The sequence below is a fragment of the Nyctereutes procyonoides genome, unplaced genomic scaffold, assembly GCF_905146905.1.
Source record: "Nyctereutes procyonoides isolate TBG_1078 unplaced genomic scaffold, NYPRO_anot_genome, whole genome shotgun sequence".
Classification (NCBI taxonomy): domain Eukaryota; kingdom Metazoa; phylum Chordata; class Mammalia; order Carnivora; family Canidae; genus Nyctereutes; species Nyctereutes procyonoides.
Window position 1 is genome coordinate 11,851,354 of NW_026575036.1, and position 20,207 is coordinate 11,871,560.

The 20,207-nt window shown below is 38.3% G+C and overlaps 1 protein-coding gene across 2 annotated transcripts in view; it reads left to right on the plus strand.

The window, feature by feature from the left end:
• Positions 1 to 20,207, plus strand: part of BMAL2 (basic helix-loop-helix ARNT like 2) — a 118,579-nt gene that overhangs the window by 54,192 nt on the left and 44,180 nt on the right. For both annotated transcript variants that reach the window (XM_055318736.1, XM_055318738.1), the window contains exons 4-8: positions 4,862 to 5,019; positions 11,655 to 11,734; positions 13,242 to 13,334; positions 15,064 to 15,181; positions 16,003 to 16,146. In XM_055318736.1, the coding sequence (XP_055174711.1) occupies positions 4,862 to 5,019; positions 11,655 to 11,734; positions 13,242 to 13,334; positions 15,064 to 15,181; positions 16,003 to 16,146 (593 nt within the window). The remainder of the gene's footprint in view (positions 1 to 4,861; positions 5,020 to 11,654; positions 11,735 to 13,241; positions 13,335 to 15,063; positions 15,182 to 16,002; positions 16,147 to 20,207) is intronic.

Below are 20,207 nucleotides of genomic sequence, written 5' to 3' on the forward strand. Positions count from 1 at the left end.
TTTTGTTCTGTTGTTTGGCATTCTTCATGATCCCTATCATATTTATATTGGGTTTGTGTGTGGGGTGAGGGGTTGGCTTTTGTGTGGATTACTTTCTATTGAATGTTTTTAAAATCCCTTTCACCACTTGAGGTTTTTTTTTTTCTTATTGTAGTTCAGTTGACAGTGTTATATCAGATTTGCATGTACAACATACTCATTTGACAGTTCTACACAGTACTCAATGCTTACAATGATAAATGTACTCATCATTTGTCACCTTATGATGTTATTATGGTATTATTGACTATATTCCCTCTGCTGTACTTTTCATCCCTGTGACTTATTTATCACGAATTTTTACCTCCTAATTCCCTTCACCTATTTTGCCAATCTCCTCATCTACCTCACCTTTGGCGACCACCAGTTTCTTCTCCATACTTAAGAGTCTATCTTTTGGGATCCCTGGGTGGCGCAGCGGTTTGGCGCCTGCCTTTGGCCCAGGGCGCGATCCTGGAGACCCGGGATCGAATCCCACGTCGGGCTCCCGGTGCATGGAGCCTGCTTCTCCCTCTGCCTATGTCTCTGCTTCTCTCTCTCTCTCTCTGACTATCATAAACAAATAAAAAAAAGAGTCTTTTTGTTTTGATACATTTGGAAATATATTTGAGAATTTTATTTTTTTAATTTTTATTTTATGTTTTAAAGATTTTGAGAGAGGCAGAGACCTAGGCAGAGGGAAAAGCAGGCTCCCTCCAAGGAACTCGATGTAGAACTCGATCCTGGGACTCCGGGATCGTGCCTTGAGCCAAAGGCAGACACTCAACCACTGAGCCACCCAGGCATCCCTATATATTTTTTTAAAATACTACTCAATCTGCAGAATTTTTTAATGTGGAACATATTTTATCCCCATCTGTTTATTTCACTTTAGTAGTGGTCTGGTAGTAACTACATTTCTTAATAAATACACATATATGTATGTATATATATATATATATATATATATTCACACATGTATATATTCACAAATATATATATTTGGCATATTATGCTAGGGACTATACTACTGTTACTATTACTGGCAAGTGAGGACTTTCTAGTTTGCAAGGATATTTATTAATTAAAAAATTGACAAAATAAATTCCTTTTGTTTAAAGATCTGAGATGCTTAATTCATTTTTAGGCTATTTTAATACAGCCACCGTGAACTATTTGGTTAAGCCAGCAATTGTTTTGAAAATTATTTTATTCAGTATTATTTATATGAAAATTATATTTCTCAGAAATCAGCATGACATAATTTTTAAGCCAAGCACCAGTTATTGTTTACTGTCAGTTAACATAGTTTTTGTTGCTGTGATGGGGATGATGTGCCTGTCAGCCTTGGGAGAGCTACTCCTTGTGTCGATAGTAATATTCATTTCCGGTCATTAGGAGCTCAGAGTAGCATTTCTAACCAAAGACTTACTAGGAATTAGGATGATGGTACTTCACCTCACATTAATTTTCTTTTGAGAATTACATAAAAGCTGTTTCATATGGTTTGACATTTTATCCTGCTTTTTTGTAGAATGGAAGATGGTGAACAACAAGTAAAAATGAATCAGGTGCATTGAATCATTGAGATTGGTAGACGGTGGGTAGAAAAGGGTGCCCATGCAAACCTTTAGCCAACGTAAAAGGCGACGTCAAGACAGAATTGATTCCTGAATGTTAGGTCTGTCTCATTCGTTATGCTCTGATAAGTGGTGATTATCAAGTACCTGTTACCTTTTCTATCCACTTGAATAACATTTTGTCTTAATGTGCCTTTAAATTTTTCTTAGAGAGATTCTTTCTTAAAATATTTTCTTTAAGCACCAGAGAAAAGCTGATTCATGCTATAAACAAATCACAATTACTTATGAAAAGCATCTGATTGTTAGGAATTCATCATAAATTCTTTGTCCGTTTCAACATATTCTCAATGTCAGCAAAAATTTTTCTGTATCTGGCAACACGGCCAGATCTCAGTTTTGCTTTATCTTCACTTATTCTGGTTTTTGATATGATTTACAAAACACTGACATGGGTTAAAGTGGAATTAACAGTACACAGAATTAAGAGCAAGGTCCCTGCTGCTAACTTGTCAAGCAGAGGACCAGCCTCTGGCAAATAGGCCTTTCCTTAATACCATCCTCCAGAAATCTTTTCACGTGCATCTCCTTCAAGTAAAGTGCCTTATTCAAAAACTAGCTATTTCTGCCTTCCTCTGAGTTTCCTATCTCTTATAATCATCATTCATTGTTCTCACAGTGGCCTTGCTCCACCACCTGTTCTCACCTGTCTCTAACTTCTACCTCTGAGATAGAACACCCCATCTGCTGTACGTTCCTGGAATCAGGCATCTCTGTCCACTGCTATTGTCTGTGCTAGTGGGTAATACTGGTAGAAACGAAAGGTGATAATTCTAGCAAGAGGATAACTAGAACATTCTTCTAATCATAAAATTTTAGGGATACCTGGGTGGCTCATCAGTTAAGCATCTGCCTTTGGCTCAGGGTGTGATCCCAGAATCCTGGGATCGAGTCCCACATCGGGCTCCTGCAGAGAGCCTGCTTCTCTCTCTTCCTGTGTCTCTGCCTCTCTCTGTCTCTCATGAATAAAACTATTTTTAAAAAAGCATAAAATTTTAATCTAAAAATTACTCATGAATGGACCAAAGTATGAGTCCATAACTGAATTTTATGTGAACATACATATAATTTGAATTCCATCCAGTTCACTCAAAAGTACATCTTTTGTTCCGGGAATGCATTACCCAAGGGTGAATGTTTGGCGAGGGAGGGGAATATTATCTTCAACAGTTTTCATTAGTGTTCTCCCCTCCCTCATTCTTTTATGTGGAAATATTACATTTCTTTTTATCTAATTTAAAGTTGCTATAAAGACAGGTCAAAGCAAATCTCCTATTTCTTTCCCATCAGGTTGTCTTTTTAAACTCTTCTTACATGGAAATTCTGGAGGTGCCATGCTCTAAGTGTTGTAGGAGAAACAGACAAATGTTTATAGTTAAGTATATGAAGAGTAAAGAACTTAATTCAAATGTAAGATAAAAATGTAAGATACACATTTTCCCCCTACATTTTACCATCTATGAAGAATATCAGTGGCGTCTTCTGGTTAATTGGCAACATTTATCTTTCTTTGTGATGTATTAAATAATACTGAATTTCTGACAGATGGTGGCTTAGGTTTGGTGACATATGGTAGCAGTATAAAAGGTATTGAGGTAGCTGAGAGAGGAAGGTGATTAATCATGCAGTAGTCACAGAAAGTTTACTGGGAGAATAACCAAGCTTGGTTTTGAAGAAGGAATAGATTTTTTAAGGAATATAGAAGGGAAGGACATTCTAAGCTTAGTAAAGAGCAAGTCAGAGGAGATGTGAGAGACTTGGCATGTGCAAGGATTAGCAAGTCATTTGGCATTGCCGCTGAATAGTAACATTTGGAGATGTTGGGAAAGCATGGAGAGATGAAACTGGAAATGAGGGATCAAACCAGGTCATAGAGAACCTTGGGATGTCATCAGGGAGCTTGGCTCTCCCTCTTAAGCAGTGAAAATACATTTTAGCAGTTTTATACAATGGAATTAGATTACTTCATTTGTTTTAGAATGATATTTCTGGACGTCAGGGTTTGTATAGACTGGAGGAGGAAGACCCTAGAAATATAGCAGGTTAAAAGGCTTTCATGGGTAGTGTCATGAGCCAGGAACACCTAATGAATTAAGGCAGTGACCGAGTGGATGGAGAATAAAAGACATATATAAGAACTGTTTTAAGAACTAGAACCTACAGGAGTTTGTGATGATTTGGCTCTTCAGAGTAAAGAAGGAGGAAGGGTCTAGAATGAGCCTAGTGATGTCAGCAACCAAGATTAAACTCTATAGGAATAAGTCAGGGGTAATGGAGGGAGGAGAAATAAAATGGGGTAAATTCAAAGAACTATTCATTATGGGGTTACTTGAGGCTTAAGGCACTTGTGAATCATTCAGGTGTGTAATTCAAGTTCCGAAGCTCAGCAATGGGGTGAAGTGTGAATGAGATAGAGATGTAGTAGTAAGTAGCTTATGAACAGCTCTAAAGGCTTGGAGAGGAGGAGATATCCCAGGGTGAAGCTGTGGGGTGAGGAGAAAGTAGAGCCAAGTGGGGAACTTGGAGACACCGCTATTTAAGGAAAAGAGGAAGAGCCAATAAAGAGACTAAGGGACTGAGTGGAGCAGAGAGGATGGAGGAGCAGGAAAGGTCACAGGAGCCAGCGGAAAGATGAGGAATGGAGTACTGTCAACTTCAAGGCAGGGATCAGCAAGGAGTTGCCTCAAATAAGGATGACCTCCACCAGGCATAGTGTCAGCGGTTGGGGGCTTGTGCAAGGTCGATTTGAACAGATGGAAACGTGCCTGCTTGAGAAGGGAAAGGCAGGGTGGAGATGGTGCTCTCCAGAAGCTGGCCAAGAAGGGAAGACAGTAGCAACATAAAAACCCCCAGAAGTGAGGAAAGGTGGGGGAAGAGGTTCGCACACACCTGTAGCCCCATGGGAGGGAGCCGTGGAGGAGAAAGAATGAGGTGAAGATGCTGAGGATGGAAGCCCACACCAGAGAGGAGTGATCTGTAATAGGAGGCTACCCAGCTCTTCCTCTTAAGACTGAGGGAAGTTCTCAAATGACCCACAGGGCTCCCAGACACATCTTAGTTCGTGAAGGTTTCTGGAAATAAGATAGGGAGGAAGGAGCATGGAGGAGAGAGAAGCCTCCTCAAGCTCCAGCAAGTGCCTCCAGGGTAACTGCGCATCTATCTACTCAAGGTCAAAAAATAAAGAAGGTTCTTTTCCTTCTTAGAGAAGCTCATAGCCAGACAGAAAAGCGGAGGAGAGATAAAATGAACAACCTGATTGAAGAGCTGTCTGCAATGATCCCACAGTGCAACCCCGTGCCACGGAAGCTGGACAAGCTTACAGTTCTAAGAATGGCCGTCCAACACTTGAAATCTTTAAAAGGTGAGTTTGGAAAAGGCTTCTGCACTTGGATTTGCAAAGTCCTCCCTGTAATCGAGGTCCCAGATTCATTGGTTTTGCTGTTGGTGGCTATTGAAATTCTGTACGGATGTGTCTTTCAGCTTTACAGGCATCTGGGTTTTTTTTGTTTGTTTGTTTGTGTCTTATAGGCATCAATTTCGAGGCTTGCTCATATTCTGTATGTGGAGAGAATGCTAATCTGGGTATCGAAAATCTTGATTTCAGGAAAAGCTTTATCTTAAATGCATGCAGTAGGTCTCTCCATTTGTGTCATCTTCAATGTCTTTCATCAGTGTCATAAGAGTTTTCAGAGTACAGTTCTTCCACTGCGAAAATTTATTCCTAGGTATTTTATTCTTTTTGATGCAATGGTAAATACGATTGTTCTCTTAATTTTCTTTCTGCTAGTTTGTTAGTAGTGTAGAGAAATGCAATGGATTTCTGTATGTTGATTTTGTATTCTGCAAGTTTACTGAATCCATTTATTACTTCTAATAGTATTTTAGGGAGTCTTTAGGATTTTCTATATGTAGTATCTTATCCACATAGAGTTACAATTCTCCTTCCTTACCAATTTGGATGCCTCTTACTTCTTTTTCTTACCTGATTGCTGTGGCTAGGACTTCCGGTACTATGTTGAATAAAAGTGGTGAGAATGGACATCCTTGTCTTTTTCCTGGTCTTAGAGGAAAAACTCTCAGCTTTTTCCACTAAGGATTAAGCTAGCTCTGGGTTTGTCATTTATAGCATTTATTATGTTTTGTTGAGTTTTTCTGAATGTTGAATTTATCAAATGTTTTTTGATAAATTTAAAATGCATCTGTTAAAGTGATCATATAATTGTTATCTTTCATCTTATGATGTGTATTATGTTGATTGATTTGCAGATACTGAACCATCCTTGCATCTCTGGAACAAATCGCACTTGATCATGGAAAATGATCCTTTTAATATATTGTTAAATTTGGTTTGGAAATATTTTGTTGAGGATATTGGTGTGCTGGTATATCGGCCTGTAACTTTCTTGTTTTGTGGTATCTTTGTCTTTGGTATCAGGGTAATTGGCCTCAAAGAATGAATTTGGAAGTTTTCCTTTCTCTTCTTTATTTTGGAATGATTTGATAAGGGTAGCTATTAACTCTTTAAATGCTTGGTAGAATTCAACTGTGAAGCCATCTGACCCTGGCTTTTGTTTATTTGGAGTTTTTTTATTACTGATTCAATTTAATTACAGGTTATCAGTTTATTAAGATTCTTTCTTCCTGATTCAATTTTGGGAGATTGTAGTAAATTGTAGAAATTTATCCATTTCTTCTAGTTGTCTAATTTTTTGCATATTTTTTATAGTCTTTTTAAATCTCTTGTATTTTTGTAGTGTTGGTTGTAACTTCTCTTGCATTTCTGATTGGATTCTTTTTCTTGAGGAATCTAGCTAAAGTTTAAACAATTTTATTTTTTTAAGTTTCTATTTCATTTATTTCCACTCTGATATTTATTATTTTTTTTCCTTTTACTGAATTTGGGTTTTGTTTGGTCTTTTTCTAGTTCCTTTAAGTCTAAAGTTAGATTGTTTGAGATTTTTCTTCTTAAGGTGGGTCTGTATCACTATAAACTTCCCTCTTAGAATTGCTTTTGCTGCATCCAAGAGATTTTGAACCTTTGTATTTTTTCCTTTCCTCTATGACTTCTTTGTTCACCCACTGATTGTTTAGTAGCATTTTTTAATTTGGCCTCCACACATTTATTTGCGTTTTTCTAGTTTTGGAGGGGTTTCTTTTGTAATTGATTTCATTTCATAGTGTCACAGTCAGATGTTTGATTTCAATCTTTTTTAAATTTCAGTCTTCTTCAACTTATTGAGACTTGTTTTATGGCCTAACGTGATCTATCCTGGAGTGTGTTTCATGTGCACTTGAAAAGAACTTATATTCTGTTGGTTTTGGGTGGGATGTTTTGTGTACATATATCTCTGTTAAGCCCATCTGTTACAATCTGTCAAAGCCACTATTTCCTTATTTTCTTCTGAGTGATCAATCCATTGATACAAGTAGGGTGTTAAAGTCCCCTACTATTATTGCATTACTGTTAATTTCTCCCTTTGTCTGTTAATGCTTGCCTTACACATTTAGCTGTTCCTATGTTAGATGCCTATTTATAATTTTGATATCCTCTTGTTGAATTAATGGCCTCTCTCTTGTGACAGTGTTTTAAAGTCTATTTTGTTGATTCAAGTGTTGCTACTCCATCTTTTGCTTTGCTTTCACTTGGAGTATCTTTTTTCATTCCTTCAGCCTGTGTCCTTAGCTCAGAAGTGAATCGCTGGTAGGCAGCATGTAGTTGGGTCTTGTTTTGTTATACATTGAGTCACCTTATATTTTTTTATTGGAGCATTACATTTATTTGCATTTAAAGTTATTTGTGATAGATATATGGGCGTTTAAAAATTGTTTTCTGGTTGTTTTCGTAGTTCTTTTCCATTCCTTTCGTCTTTCAGTCCCTTCCCTTGTGATTTGAGGACTTTCCTTAGGGTTATGCTTGGATTTCTTTCTCTCTTTGTGTATGTATTGTAGGTTCTTGGTTGTAATTACCATGAGTTTCATATATAATATCCTAAGTGTATAGTAGCCTATATTAAGTTGATGGTCTTTTAACTTTGAACACATTTTAAAAACACTACATTTGTACTCTTCTTCTCCACATTTTATATATATGATGTCACATTTTACATCTTTCTGTGTATCCCTTGACTAATTCTTGTAGATATTATTTGACTACTTTTCTTTTTTAACTGTCATACTAGCTTTGTAAGTGGTTGATCTGCTACCTTTACTGTATGTTTGTTTTTACCACTGAAAGATTTTTCTTTCATAATTTTCTTCTAGTTATGGCCTTTTCTGCTTGAGAAGTCCATTTAACAAAAAAATACAATATTTAAATCACCTTCCTTAGATTTCTACAGGTGGTAGACAGTGGCTCCTGTACTCCAACCAGCTAGCTGACAGTGTGCAGATCTGGAGACTAGGCAGTGGGGAAAAGAAAGCACAGCCTTGATTCCTTCAGTGCCATGCAGAACAGCATAAGTGTGGGATCTACTCAGCAGGCTTCCTTTTGGGAGTGTGATTCGAGGTCTCGTTTTCCTAACGATCCGTTGTGAAACAAAATTCTCTTTTACCCACAACTGGATCTTGCATAAGCTGTTTGCAATAATTCTCTTGAACCTTTTAGCCATGAACATTTGCAGGCCCAACTGAGGTCATTTGATTGCAACTCTAAAGTTACCCAACAGTTTTCACATTCGCAGTGCCGAGGGAGGAGGACCTAAGGGAAAAGTCATGAATCCATCAACTAATTCAGCAAACAGGCACTGAGCATCAAGTAGGTTCCTGTCTGTGCTGGGAACTTGAAAAGGAAGGAATGAGATCTCTGTGCTCTTGGGGTTCACAGTAGGCAAGGGAGACAGACCCAGGAAGAGATCATTAAAATCCAGGGTAATAAATGCTACAGTGGAAGCAGGAGTGAGAGGAGCAACAAGAGAAGCTCAGTAGGATGACTTACTATCTAAATCCAGAGCAGATTCCTTGGAGCAGAGCTCAGGTCTTTACCATTGGTCCTTCTGAGGGGGTCAAGGACTCATCACAGGTCCTGAACATACCCTTTGGTCGGTGCTGCCCATAAGTGAGAGGACTTAAGGCAACTGGGTCTGTCTGCTTTTCAGTGCACTTACCGGAGCATACCACCCAACTTGCTCCACAAAAGCTTGGACACCAGATCAACCAGAGGGCTGCACATGGATCATGTTATTTTGGTTCTTACATAAAAATAGAAGGATGGTGAAGTGAATTTTTGCACTATGCTCTAAACAGTGCTTCTCAAATTATCGGGGTCAGGGACAAGTGTTACCCACCCCACCCATTATAAAATAGTTATTGGAAAAATGATCATGGGCTGGGGCACCACCACCAGTGTCACATTTACATAAAAGTGTCTAAAAATGCTTGTTCTTAATTTTTTTTAAAGATTTTATTTATTTGATCATGAGAGACACACGGGGGTGGGGGGCAGAGACACAGGCAGAGGGAGAAGCAGGCTCCATGCAGGGAGCCTGACATGGGATTCAATCCTGGGACTCCGGGATCACACCCTGGACCAAAGGCGGCACTAAACTGCTGAGCACACGGGCTGCCCTTGTTCTTAATTTCTGTACTCACCTGCCACAGTTTGCTGATGACACTGGTCTGCAGACCATGTCCTCCAGAGAAACTGTGGGTATTCCGTGTATGTAGTTATAATACTGGGGCTCAGTATTGGGGTACAGTGGTGCATGCGTGTAGGTCCCAGAGGAGACCTCCTGGGTTCAAAGCCTGTCTCCCTGACTTACTGGCTCTGTGACTTATTCAAGTAATTACTTAACATTCTAATCCTCAACTTCCACATCTATAAAATAGGGATAACGCATTTACCTCATAGGATCATTGTTAAGAGTAAATAAAAACACCTATAAAGGGCAAGCACGGTGTTTACTTGCAGTGCAGGTGGGGGTAGGAGGGGGAAGTGTTACTGTGATTTTCATCATTGTAACCTAATGAAAACTGATAAAGGTAAGCGATCACATTTCCTTGTTTGTTTTTGCCATCAGAAATCTGATAATCCAATTTGTTATCCCTCATTGGCACAGGTACAGACTATCACAGTGAGTGTTTTATTAACACACCTCACCTTGGCTCAGCTCTGCCCCTACCCACCCCCCTCATCATTTTCTCCTTAGCATGTCCTTGCTCACTGTTGGGGCTCACCCATTCTGGCTGGTTCACCCTGACAGGAGTTCCCCAGCATACTTCTATCAGCCTTGCTTCAGGCCAGACAAGCAGATATCACTGTCTTGCTCAACTTGACTTATTGCTCTTCCCTGGCCTGGAACTGAATCTGTATCTTTGGGCCCTTTCTCAACTCCCTCCACAAGGTTGCTGTGTAGTAATTAGAATACCAAGAAATCACTTGAGGGGAATTCTTGGAGGCCTACCTAGAAGGTAGATTCTGAAAGAGAATTTCATTTGTTTATGCCAGGCTCATAGGGTGCTATCAGTCTGAGAAGACTTTATCAAGTAAGACCATGAGGGTTTCTGCTTTTCTGGGGGTTTTCCCACCACCACGTAGGTATTTTGTGAGTTTGGGCTGCAAATCCATCCAAGGGCCAATTTGTGATTAAAATGTCCCAGGGTGGAGAAGAGAACAACAACAAAAACCTCCTAGAGTATTAACCTATGTTTCTCTTGCAAAGGCAACTTTTCTTGCGGGCCTCCGGAAGACAGGCTTGAGGTTAGGGAAGTTGAGAAGTATAATTCAGGGAAAATTATTTACCTGTGAATCAGCTTTGCCTGGAGGGTATCTGAGGGGTAGGGCCTCCGCGGGGAGGGCACCTGGGCCTCGTGGACTGTCCTTTGCGCCCCCTTGTGGCCACGAAGGGCTTTCTCCTGTCGAGATCAGTGTATGCCTTCAAGGCAAATGTGATTTGGTGTCTCTCTTCTCACCCAAACTTTTAACTAGATTGTGACCTGCTGGTTCCTCATGTTGCCAACTGTTCAGTTAGAGACTTTTATTAGAATACAATAAGCTCTGTGCTAAGGGCTTAAAATAATTTCATTTATATTTTATACATTTTTATATATTATCAGAAGTCTCCATATTATTAAAGAGCCATATGGAAAATCTTATGAATCTGTAGAAGTGGTTTAAAGTCCTACAGTCTTCCTATTTAGTATAATTCACATGATTTTTTTTTTTTGAAGTAGGCTCCCAGGGGTGCCTGGGTGGCTCAGTGGTTGAGCTCAGGTCATGATCCTGAGGTCCTGGGATTGAGTCCTGCATCCCTACCCTATGCGGAGCCTGCTTCGCCCCTTGCCTAGGTCTCTCATGACTAAATAAATAGAATCTTTAAAAATAAAAAATAAAATAAGTAAATAAAGTAGGCTTCATTCCCAGCATGGAGCCCAACATGGGGCTTGAATTCACAACCCTGAGATCAGGACCTGACCTGAGATCAAGAGTCAGGTGCTTAACCAACTGAGCCATGCAGGTGCCCTTGATCAGTTTTAAGAAGCTAACGAATTATAGAGTTAACTAGATTCTTGAATATTGTTGAATATTATTCTAGTGTTATAGAAAATATATTTCTCTTTTTAAATATAGCTCCTACTGTCTACACATTTAAGTACAGGGAATAAGTGGTTCCAAGAACAGACAGTATAAAAGCAGGACGTGTTAATCTAGGAACAATGAAAGAATGATTACAATAAAGTCGTAGAATTGTGCTAAAATACCATCTCCAGGGATCCCTGGGTGGCGCAGCGGTTTGGCACCTGCCTTTGGCCCAGGGCGCGATCCTGGAGACCGAGGATCGAATCCCACATCGGGCTCCCAGTGCATGGAGCCTGCTTCTCCCTCTGCCTATGTCTCTGCGCCTCTCTCTCTCTCTCTCTCTCTGTGTGACTATCATAAATAAATAAAAATAAAAAAAAAATACCATCTCCAATGCAGCAGCAGCAGTGCTCGTTTCCCTTGGGTGCTTACTATGTCTCGAACTCTACTATATTTTCCATAACTTCTGGACTTATTTTTAGGTATGACAAGTTCTTATGCAGGAGATAATTATAGACCTTCGTTTATTCAGGATAATGAACTGAGACACTTAATCCTTAAGGTAAGTAAAGAGTTCTTTTTGTCTAAGCTATATTTGTCCTTTCAATTTTACCTGAATGGGAGGCGAATTTTCTTCAGTTTGCTTCCTGCTGTAAACACACATACTACATGATATTACCCTTAATACAAAAATAAGTTGCACAGGTAACCATGTCTTTAGCTGATTAGAGTGGAGACAGAGGATAGGCACTTTCCAAAGTATGGAGCAAAGCTTATCTTTAATCCTTTTTTTTTTAATTTATTTATGATAGTCACAGAGACACAGGCAGAGGGAGAAGCAGGCTCCATGCATCGGGAGCCCGACGTGGGATTCGATCCCGGGTCGCCAGGATCGCGCCCTGGGCCAAAGGCAGGCGCTAAACCGCTGCGCCACCCAGGGATCCCCTTGTCTTTAATCCTAAACCAACACTGCGTACTACATCACCTCCTACGCCATGGGATCTGTTCCCCTCCATCACCATCTCCTTTAAGGCCATCTACTTTGTATCTTATTCCTTTAGGATCCTGTTCTCTGCACATTAGCCAGTTACTGCTTACTGAGCTATTAGTTGATGCTTTGACATTTCTGTTTTCATTTCATATGCATGGGTTTTCAGATTCACTCGTCTAAAGGTTTATTTGACATCATTGGCTTATCCTGCCCCCAGGAGGTGATAAAAGTCTTGATCTTGTTATGACTCGTGGGCTTTAAACTGTAGCATAATTAGAAAGATTCTTCATATACGTATGTACTTGTCCATTTTTCTTTTAATTTTTTAAAAACCTCTTCTTTGATTTCAACAGCTGAATTTAGATATAATATTCCTGATAGGAATGTAGAGGAATTTTTTGAAGATCAAGATTTTTAAAGTTAGCAAAATGTACAGTACACTTTGGAAGCTTTCTCACCAATCTTTTTTTTTTTTTCAGTCATAATGTAATACCAGTTCTGCCCTTAAGAATATGTCTTCCTAACTCACTTCATGTTCGTTTCCAGTTAGTAGAAGTTAATCAAGGAAATGTCCAGTGGAGTGCTAGACTCATCCCGTGTCCATATGTATCCATTTCCATATTGGCTGCTTCAGAAGGGATATACTGGAAAGATTTCAGTGGGAGTAACTAATGTTAGAATCTTTTAAGTTTAGTTTTAAATGAGTGATACATTACTCAAAAAGTATATTATAGGATGTCTTCTCTTTTCCTTGTCCCTAGTCTGCATGGTCCCTTCATCTCAGGACATCCTCGGGTAATTGTTATTGATGTGTTTGATATCTTTCTAGTTTCTATATATTCTATAAAATTTGGTATATGTCATTTTTGTATTGCAAAATATCTCAACCAAATATTCCATGGCTAAACTTCCCATGTCAAATACTAGTTTAGACTGAGATTTAATTTGACGTTCTTCATATAGGAAAATTTCCTAATTTTACTAGTTCTATGACCACTCTTGCCACAGTAATTTTCACAGTATCTGAATATGTGTAAGAAAGACATTTAAATGTATTCACTTTTATTTTAAATCCTAGACTGCAGAAGGCTTCCTATTTGTGGTTGGATGTGAAAGAGGAAAAATTCTCTTCGTTTCTAAATCAGTCTCCAAAATACTTAATTATGATCAGGTATCCAAAACTGAGGATATTTTCCACACGACGTTTAATCTTTTTGAACATGTATTTCTGAGTTCTCTTCCTGAACCCTATTTTCCCACTGAGTTATGGGTTTAGGCTCTGCTACGTTAGAACTCCCCCCACCTACCCAAAGAGATGGAAAGATGTATGTAAAGAGGATGGGTTTTGATTACTGATGAGGGTGTTCACTATCTGATCTCCAGCAAGTTATTTAATTTTCCTGAGCTGTAGCTTTCTCTTATGTAAAAAAGGGAAATGGTGATTACACCTGTCTTAAGATGTAAAGACAAAACAGCTGTCATATTTGAGATTGTCTGAAAAATGTTAGTTGTCTGTTTCCTCCAAAGACAACATTATTATTTTTTAGCATTAGTACTTATTATTAGGCTTTATGCATTGCATAACTTTTGATCTAAGCTCGGCAACAAACTCTAAAATTAATCCTTTATATCTCTTCCTGAACACTATTTGATTTGCACTAGTTACTCAAAAGCCATAGCTTTTATTATTATTGTTATTATTTTAGCTTTTTATTTTATTAGTAGTAACTAATACTAATTCAACTAATACTAATCCAACTAATACTAATAGTTCCCATTAATTTCACCTATATTCTCCCCAAACATGAAAATGTGGGAGACATAAGATTCACAGATAATGAGTTAAATAACAGAAGAGGTATTACGAGCCTCCATACAAAAGGAGTAAGAACCAAATGAATCATGCAACTGATTGTAGCTACAGAGGAGACACAAAGGCAGATTAAGACTTTATTGTTCTATTTCTGAACAGGAGAGAGAATATCACACAGAGATAACTTCCGATTCCGGATAGCACTTAAGTTCCAAATTAGTGAATCCAGTACCACTGGGCACTGACCTAGCATTTCAGATCATTCGAGAGACATATTGACTCCTCAGGAGGACTTTGGAATCCCTACATATAGGGTCTGGTCCTTAGCTTTTCAGATTCAGAAGCCTGATTTGCTTTGAAGCATAGTTATGGGTAGAAACTTATTTTTAAAAATATGAAATATCTAACCACCAAGCAATCCAGGCTATTTGTCCATTTGTTCTGTCCTCTATAAGAACGTCTACTTAGGTAATATAGGATTTCACAACAGAGATGATCACTGTAGGTCAGGGAGTGTCTGCTTAGACTTTAAGATGAGCAGAGAAGGAGAGGAAGACATTTTGAGCAGAGGAGTAAAAGGCAATTTACTGGAGTGGCTAGGGAATTATAAGTTTGTAGAGAAAGGGTAATGAATTGTAGGTGATGAAACCATGCAGGTAAAGGCATAGACATGGGAATGCTGTACATATTGGCATAAGTGGAATGGGAAGTGGGAAGTATTCCCGGGTGGATTTTGTTTTTTTGAGTCACACCATAAAAATCACAGATACTCTGACTTCCATATTATAAATACAATCTCTTTACTTTTATCAAGAATAAGAAAATTTAATCATAATGTGATTTAGAAGTAACAAGTGAATTGGGGGATGTTAACAAGGGTTCATTGTGTGTTCCCAGATAGGTTTTGTGTGCATGCATTTCTATCTACAAGTATCACTGAGCTTTTAACACTAAGTTAATGTCACACAATGTGGTAGATGTATCTTTGAGCTTAAGAAAACACTTTTAACAGTAATTACATGTTTATATGAAGAAATGTAGAAAAATTATGGTACTGAATTTAAATGAACATCTACCTTATAAATAGGCTAGCTTGACGGGACGAAGTTTATTTGACTTCTTACATCCAAAGGATGTTGCCAAAGTAAAGGAGCAACTTTCTTCTTCTGATATTTCACCAAGAGAGAAGCTGATTGATGCCAAAAGTAAGTGCTCATTTCAGCATGCCTATATAATATAATAATTATATGATTATATATTACATAAAAGCACAGCTATACAATATTTTGAAAAATTACCTGAATATGGTTTTATCAAGAGGAGATTTAATAAACTTTATAATCGTCAACCTCAGAGTTTGAAAAACTATAACCATGTAGAGAATTCCTGTATTCGGACACACATAAAAAAAACAAATATATGAAGATGGTTTGGGGAGAATGCAATTGCTTCATATTTGCCGTTTTTATATGCTAATAAAACCTTAATAAGAAAGTATCATTTTGGGACTGAAAGATTGCTGGGGTTTCCATTATTTAGCTGTATGCTGAGAGAGAATTCTCTTTCTTATGAGTTAGGTCTACTCAAATAATTGGGCTTTGGCAGTGTAAATATTCTTTATCTTCTCTGAAAATATGTCTTTGGAAATGCTTGGTGCCAAACAATTATTTATAATATAAAGTAACTATGCTTTACACCACTGATTACCACTGTGAGTTTTTTTCATATAAAAAATTTTTAATTTCATTTCACATAGATTACCTCTGTTTCCACCCATAGGGGAAAAAATGAAAATAAACTGCAAGTATTTACAAATTATAAAAATATGATTGGCAAATACTCTCTTTGATATATTTCATTTTGTGGTTTACTGCACAACAATGTCATTGTTTTAAATAACCATTTTTCTTTTTCAATTTATTTTTTTAAAAAGGTAATCATTTTAAAATGTGTCTCTCCTGACATTTATTATCTATATGAAAATATTTTTTTCTACCTGTTCTCTTGCCTCCTCCTGCTATGAAAGCTGGTTTGCAAGTTCATGGTAACTTTCACGGTGGAAGGACTCACGTGTATTCTGGCTCAAGGCGATCCTTTTTTTGTCGGATGAAAAGTTGTAAAATCTCTGTCAAAGAAGAACATGAATGTTTATCCACCTCAAAGAAGAAAGGTATCATCACTTTAAAATGTCAAGTGATTTAAGGCATAGAAATGAAATTAATGTCCTAAGACCTTTCTATGCAGAAATAATGAAGTGTATGGTTAAGGCAAATAATTGAGGCCAAAAGCACCTATGGAAATAAGATTTTTTTTTTAACCAGACTTATTTAGATTGACTTATAATAGCTTTCAAATTTATCAGGTAATTATTTATTTTATTGCCCAAGATTTTAATGGTGCTGTTGAAATGGGAAAAAGAGTGTGAAGAGATTGAAATAATTTTTTGTTGTGACATCCCATTATTACTTTTAAAATATGAAAGTTAGATCTATTTGATCAATTTTGGTGAAAGTTTACTAAGATGTTCCAAGTGTAGTTTCAGTTCTTTTGGTTCTTTGGTAAATATTTCTAGTTCTGTTTTCTTGTGATTCTTTTATTAGATTTGTCTGATTTACATTTTGAACTGATTTAATCCTCATCTATTTTACTTGACTGAAGTAAGTAAGTACTTTGAAGTTCTGGGGACTTCAAAATGTCTCACACTTTTTTGCCTAAGGACACATTAACCTATTAAATATAGGATTTCCTATGCAAATCTTAATGTGAGATTTGCTTTCACATCCTTTTTTAAAAAAGATTCTATTTATTTGACAGAAAGTGCACAACCAGGGGGAGTGTCAGGTAGAAGGAGAAGCAGGGAGCCTGATACAGGGCTCAATCTCAGGACCCTGGGAGGCAGATGCTCAATCAACTGATCCACCCAGGTGCCCTACTCTTACATCCTTTAAAAGGATATTTATACTGAGCTGCCAGATTCTATTTATGAGTTTTAGTCAAATCTTTTTTGGCAGCCACGTAAGATGATAATCACTCAATACTCATTTATTAAGCATGTACCTGTGCCAGATCAGAGACTGTACTAAGCATTCTAATCCCCATGAAAAGGCTATTCTTACCACTGATTTAGAATCATGGAAGAGAGACTTAGAGATTCAGTAACTTGCAGAAAAGGAAATTGGTAAAACTCGCACTTGAACCTAAACCCCCTACTCTTTTGATACACTGTAAAGAAACATAAGTGGAATGAACATTAATGAGCACTGAGTATTATATAAGACTGATGAATCACTGAACTGTACCTCTGAAACTATTATATATTGAGTTTAAATTTTTTAAAAAAGAAAAACATAAGCAGAATGAATCAGCAGTCATAAGAGAGGATCTGTTTGTAAACCATCAATTGCTACCCTCTTGCCCTTGGCTCTGAGTGGGCAAGAGTTGTCTAAAGTCACTTGTAAGGCCTCCTGGGGTTGAAGTCACAGTTGACCTGGTGATGAAGACGCTGTGGAATCCAGCTGACTGGGATCAAATTTTGGTTCTATCACTTGCTAGCTCTGTGATTGTGAACAAGTTTCTTAATTCCTCCAAGCTTCAGTTTCTCTGTAAAATGAAATTATTCACAGCCTTGTATGGCTTTGTGAAGTAGTAAATGCATTGATTCTGGAGCCAAACTGTTCAGGTTTGAATCCTAACTTGTGAGTAACTGTGTGACTTAAGATAAATTACTAAATCCTTCTGGGTCTCACTCTTTTCAACCATAAAAAGAAAATAATCCTAATAACCACCCTAGAGGGAGGTTCTATTAATGTAATTAATATATTACATTAATTAATGTAAATTAATAATACATGTGATGTGTTTACCATGGTTCCTAGCATAGTAACACTAGATAAATGTTAGGAGCTGATATAAATAATAATATTAGAAAACTATTACACCTAAACTGTTAGGGTGTACAAGCAGATGGTGGTGTCATTACCTTAGAGTGCCTGTTTCCTCTGCTTTTCTTCCCAAGTCAGTCATATTAATCTCATATTAATCTCATATTTGATATGGCCATATAATGTGGCACTAATTTCCAAGGGCAAGAATATTCCTTCTGTGTGAATGGTTCAAGGAGTCATACTCCATGTAGACCCTAGACTCTTGTACATTTTACCCTTAGGATTTGACTAGAGGTGAACTAATACCATATTGAGTAGATCCAACCATAAGACCCAACCTAATCTATACAGCAGTCCATGTGAAAGAAAAACATGGCAGCCAATGCAACTACTTTAACATGGCTGAAACCTCCGTGGTGTTTTATACAAGTTATAAATTAAGTCTAAAATTATCAGGTTTTAAAGTGTTTTAAAGATTACCAAATTAGGGAATGATAGTTCCAGTCTAAGAAGACAACATAGGAAGACCCTGAACTCAACTTCCTCCATAGACACCAAATCTACACCTATTTATAGAGCAGTTTTTCCTGAAGATCTAAGGGCTGACTGAACAGCTTCTGCACAATAAAAAAAACCATACAGAATGGCACAATAACAAAGGGAAACCATAACACAGAACTGTAATGGGGCAGGGTGATACTGTGAACATATCTGTCTGCACTGGGGCACATGAAAAAGCCGCAGTTTAAAGGGGCAACTAAAATATACAGCAACCAGCCCTACTACCCTGCCAATGGCACGGAGCTACTCGAACTCCCTCCAGGTCAGAGGGGCTGGTGAGCACCACAGTTTACATTCACCCTCCACCTTAATAATATGGGTAAGATCTGGGTCTGGATGCCCTAGCTGCCCTTCTGTGTCAAGGAACCCCAAGCAGCTTGCCCACAGCAGCCCCACAACAGTGCACAACAGGATATCCCTAGTTAGTCCTTACTACAGCCCCAGCTGCTTTGTGAAGGTGACATAAGAGCAAAGCACCCTGGAACACTCCAGATCCACATCACTTCAGTTCCAGATGGCTTGCTAGGGCACCCCCAGTGCAGAGTGCTCTGAGACAACCCCCGCCCCCCGCTCATACCTTTTTCATCTCCAGCCCACCATACCAGGGTCTTCTTGTGCAGAGTGCCCTAGAAATACCTGGCCCATATACATCTCAGCTTCATTTGCCCCAACAGAGCAACCTCTATGCTGAATACTCCTATACCTGGATGTGCACCCACTTCAGCTTCAGCTATCCTGCCAGAGCACCCTCTGTGCAGAATACCCAGCCCATGCCTACACTTCAGTTTCAGCTATCCTGCCATGGTGTCTTCTGTGTAGAGAGCCTCAGGACCCACTTGCTTGCACCCACTTCTATGTAGAGAACCCAGGGACCTCTTTAGCTTGTGCCTACTTCAGCTGTCCTGCAAGGACACTCTGTGCAGATAGTCCTAAGAGCACACCAACTCATACCCACTTCAGCTCTGGCCATCCTACCAGGGTAGTCCCAACATGGAGTGCCCTAGGACCCCCACTGACCACCAGCTACAGTTCCAACCAGCCAGCCAAAGTACTCAGATACAGAGTCTATACAGGAATTACCATGCAAATTCCTTCAAATGTAGGAGAAATAGCTGTTCTGCCTAATTCATAGAAACAAACACAGAAAGTTAAGTAAAATGGGGAGACAGAGAAGTATGCTCCAAATGAAAGAACAAGACAAAACCTCTGAAAAAGAATTAAATGAAACTGAAATAAGCAATATGCCAGATAAAGGATTTAGAGAAATGATCATAAAGATTTTCACCAGATTTGAGAGACAAGTAGAAGAACTCAGTGAGAACTTCAACAAAGAGATAGAAAATATAAAGGAGTAGTAATCGACCTTGCAGAATACAATAACAGATGCAAAAGAATGGATAAGCAATCTGGAAGATAGGGTAATGGAAAGCACCCAAGTTGAATAGCAATAAGAAAATAGAATTTTAAAAAGTGAGGATAAGTAAGAGATGTCTTCAACAACATAAAACAAATATTCACAATATAGGAGTCCCAGAAGGAGAAGAGAGAAAGGAACAGAACACTTACTTGGAGATGTAAGAACTGAAAAATTCTATCCCAGGGAAGGAAACAGATATCCAACTCAGGAAGCACACAGAGCCCCAAAGATGAAAGCAAAAAGGTCTGCATCAAGACACATCATAATTGAAATGTCAAAGATTAAAGAGAAAGAGAAAACTTTGAAAGCAGCAAAAGAGAAGCAATAAGTACCATACAAGGGAAACTCCATAAGGCTATCAGCTGATTT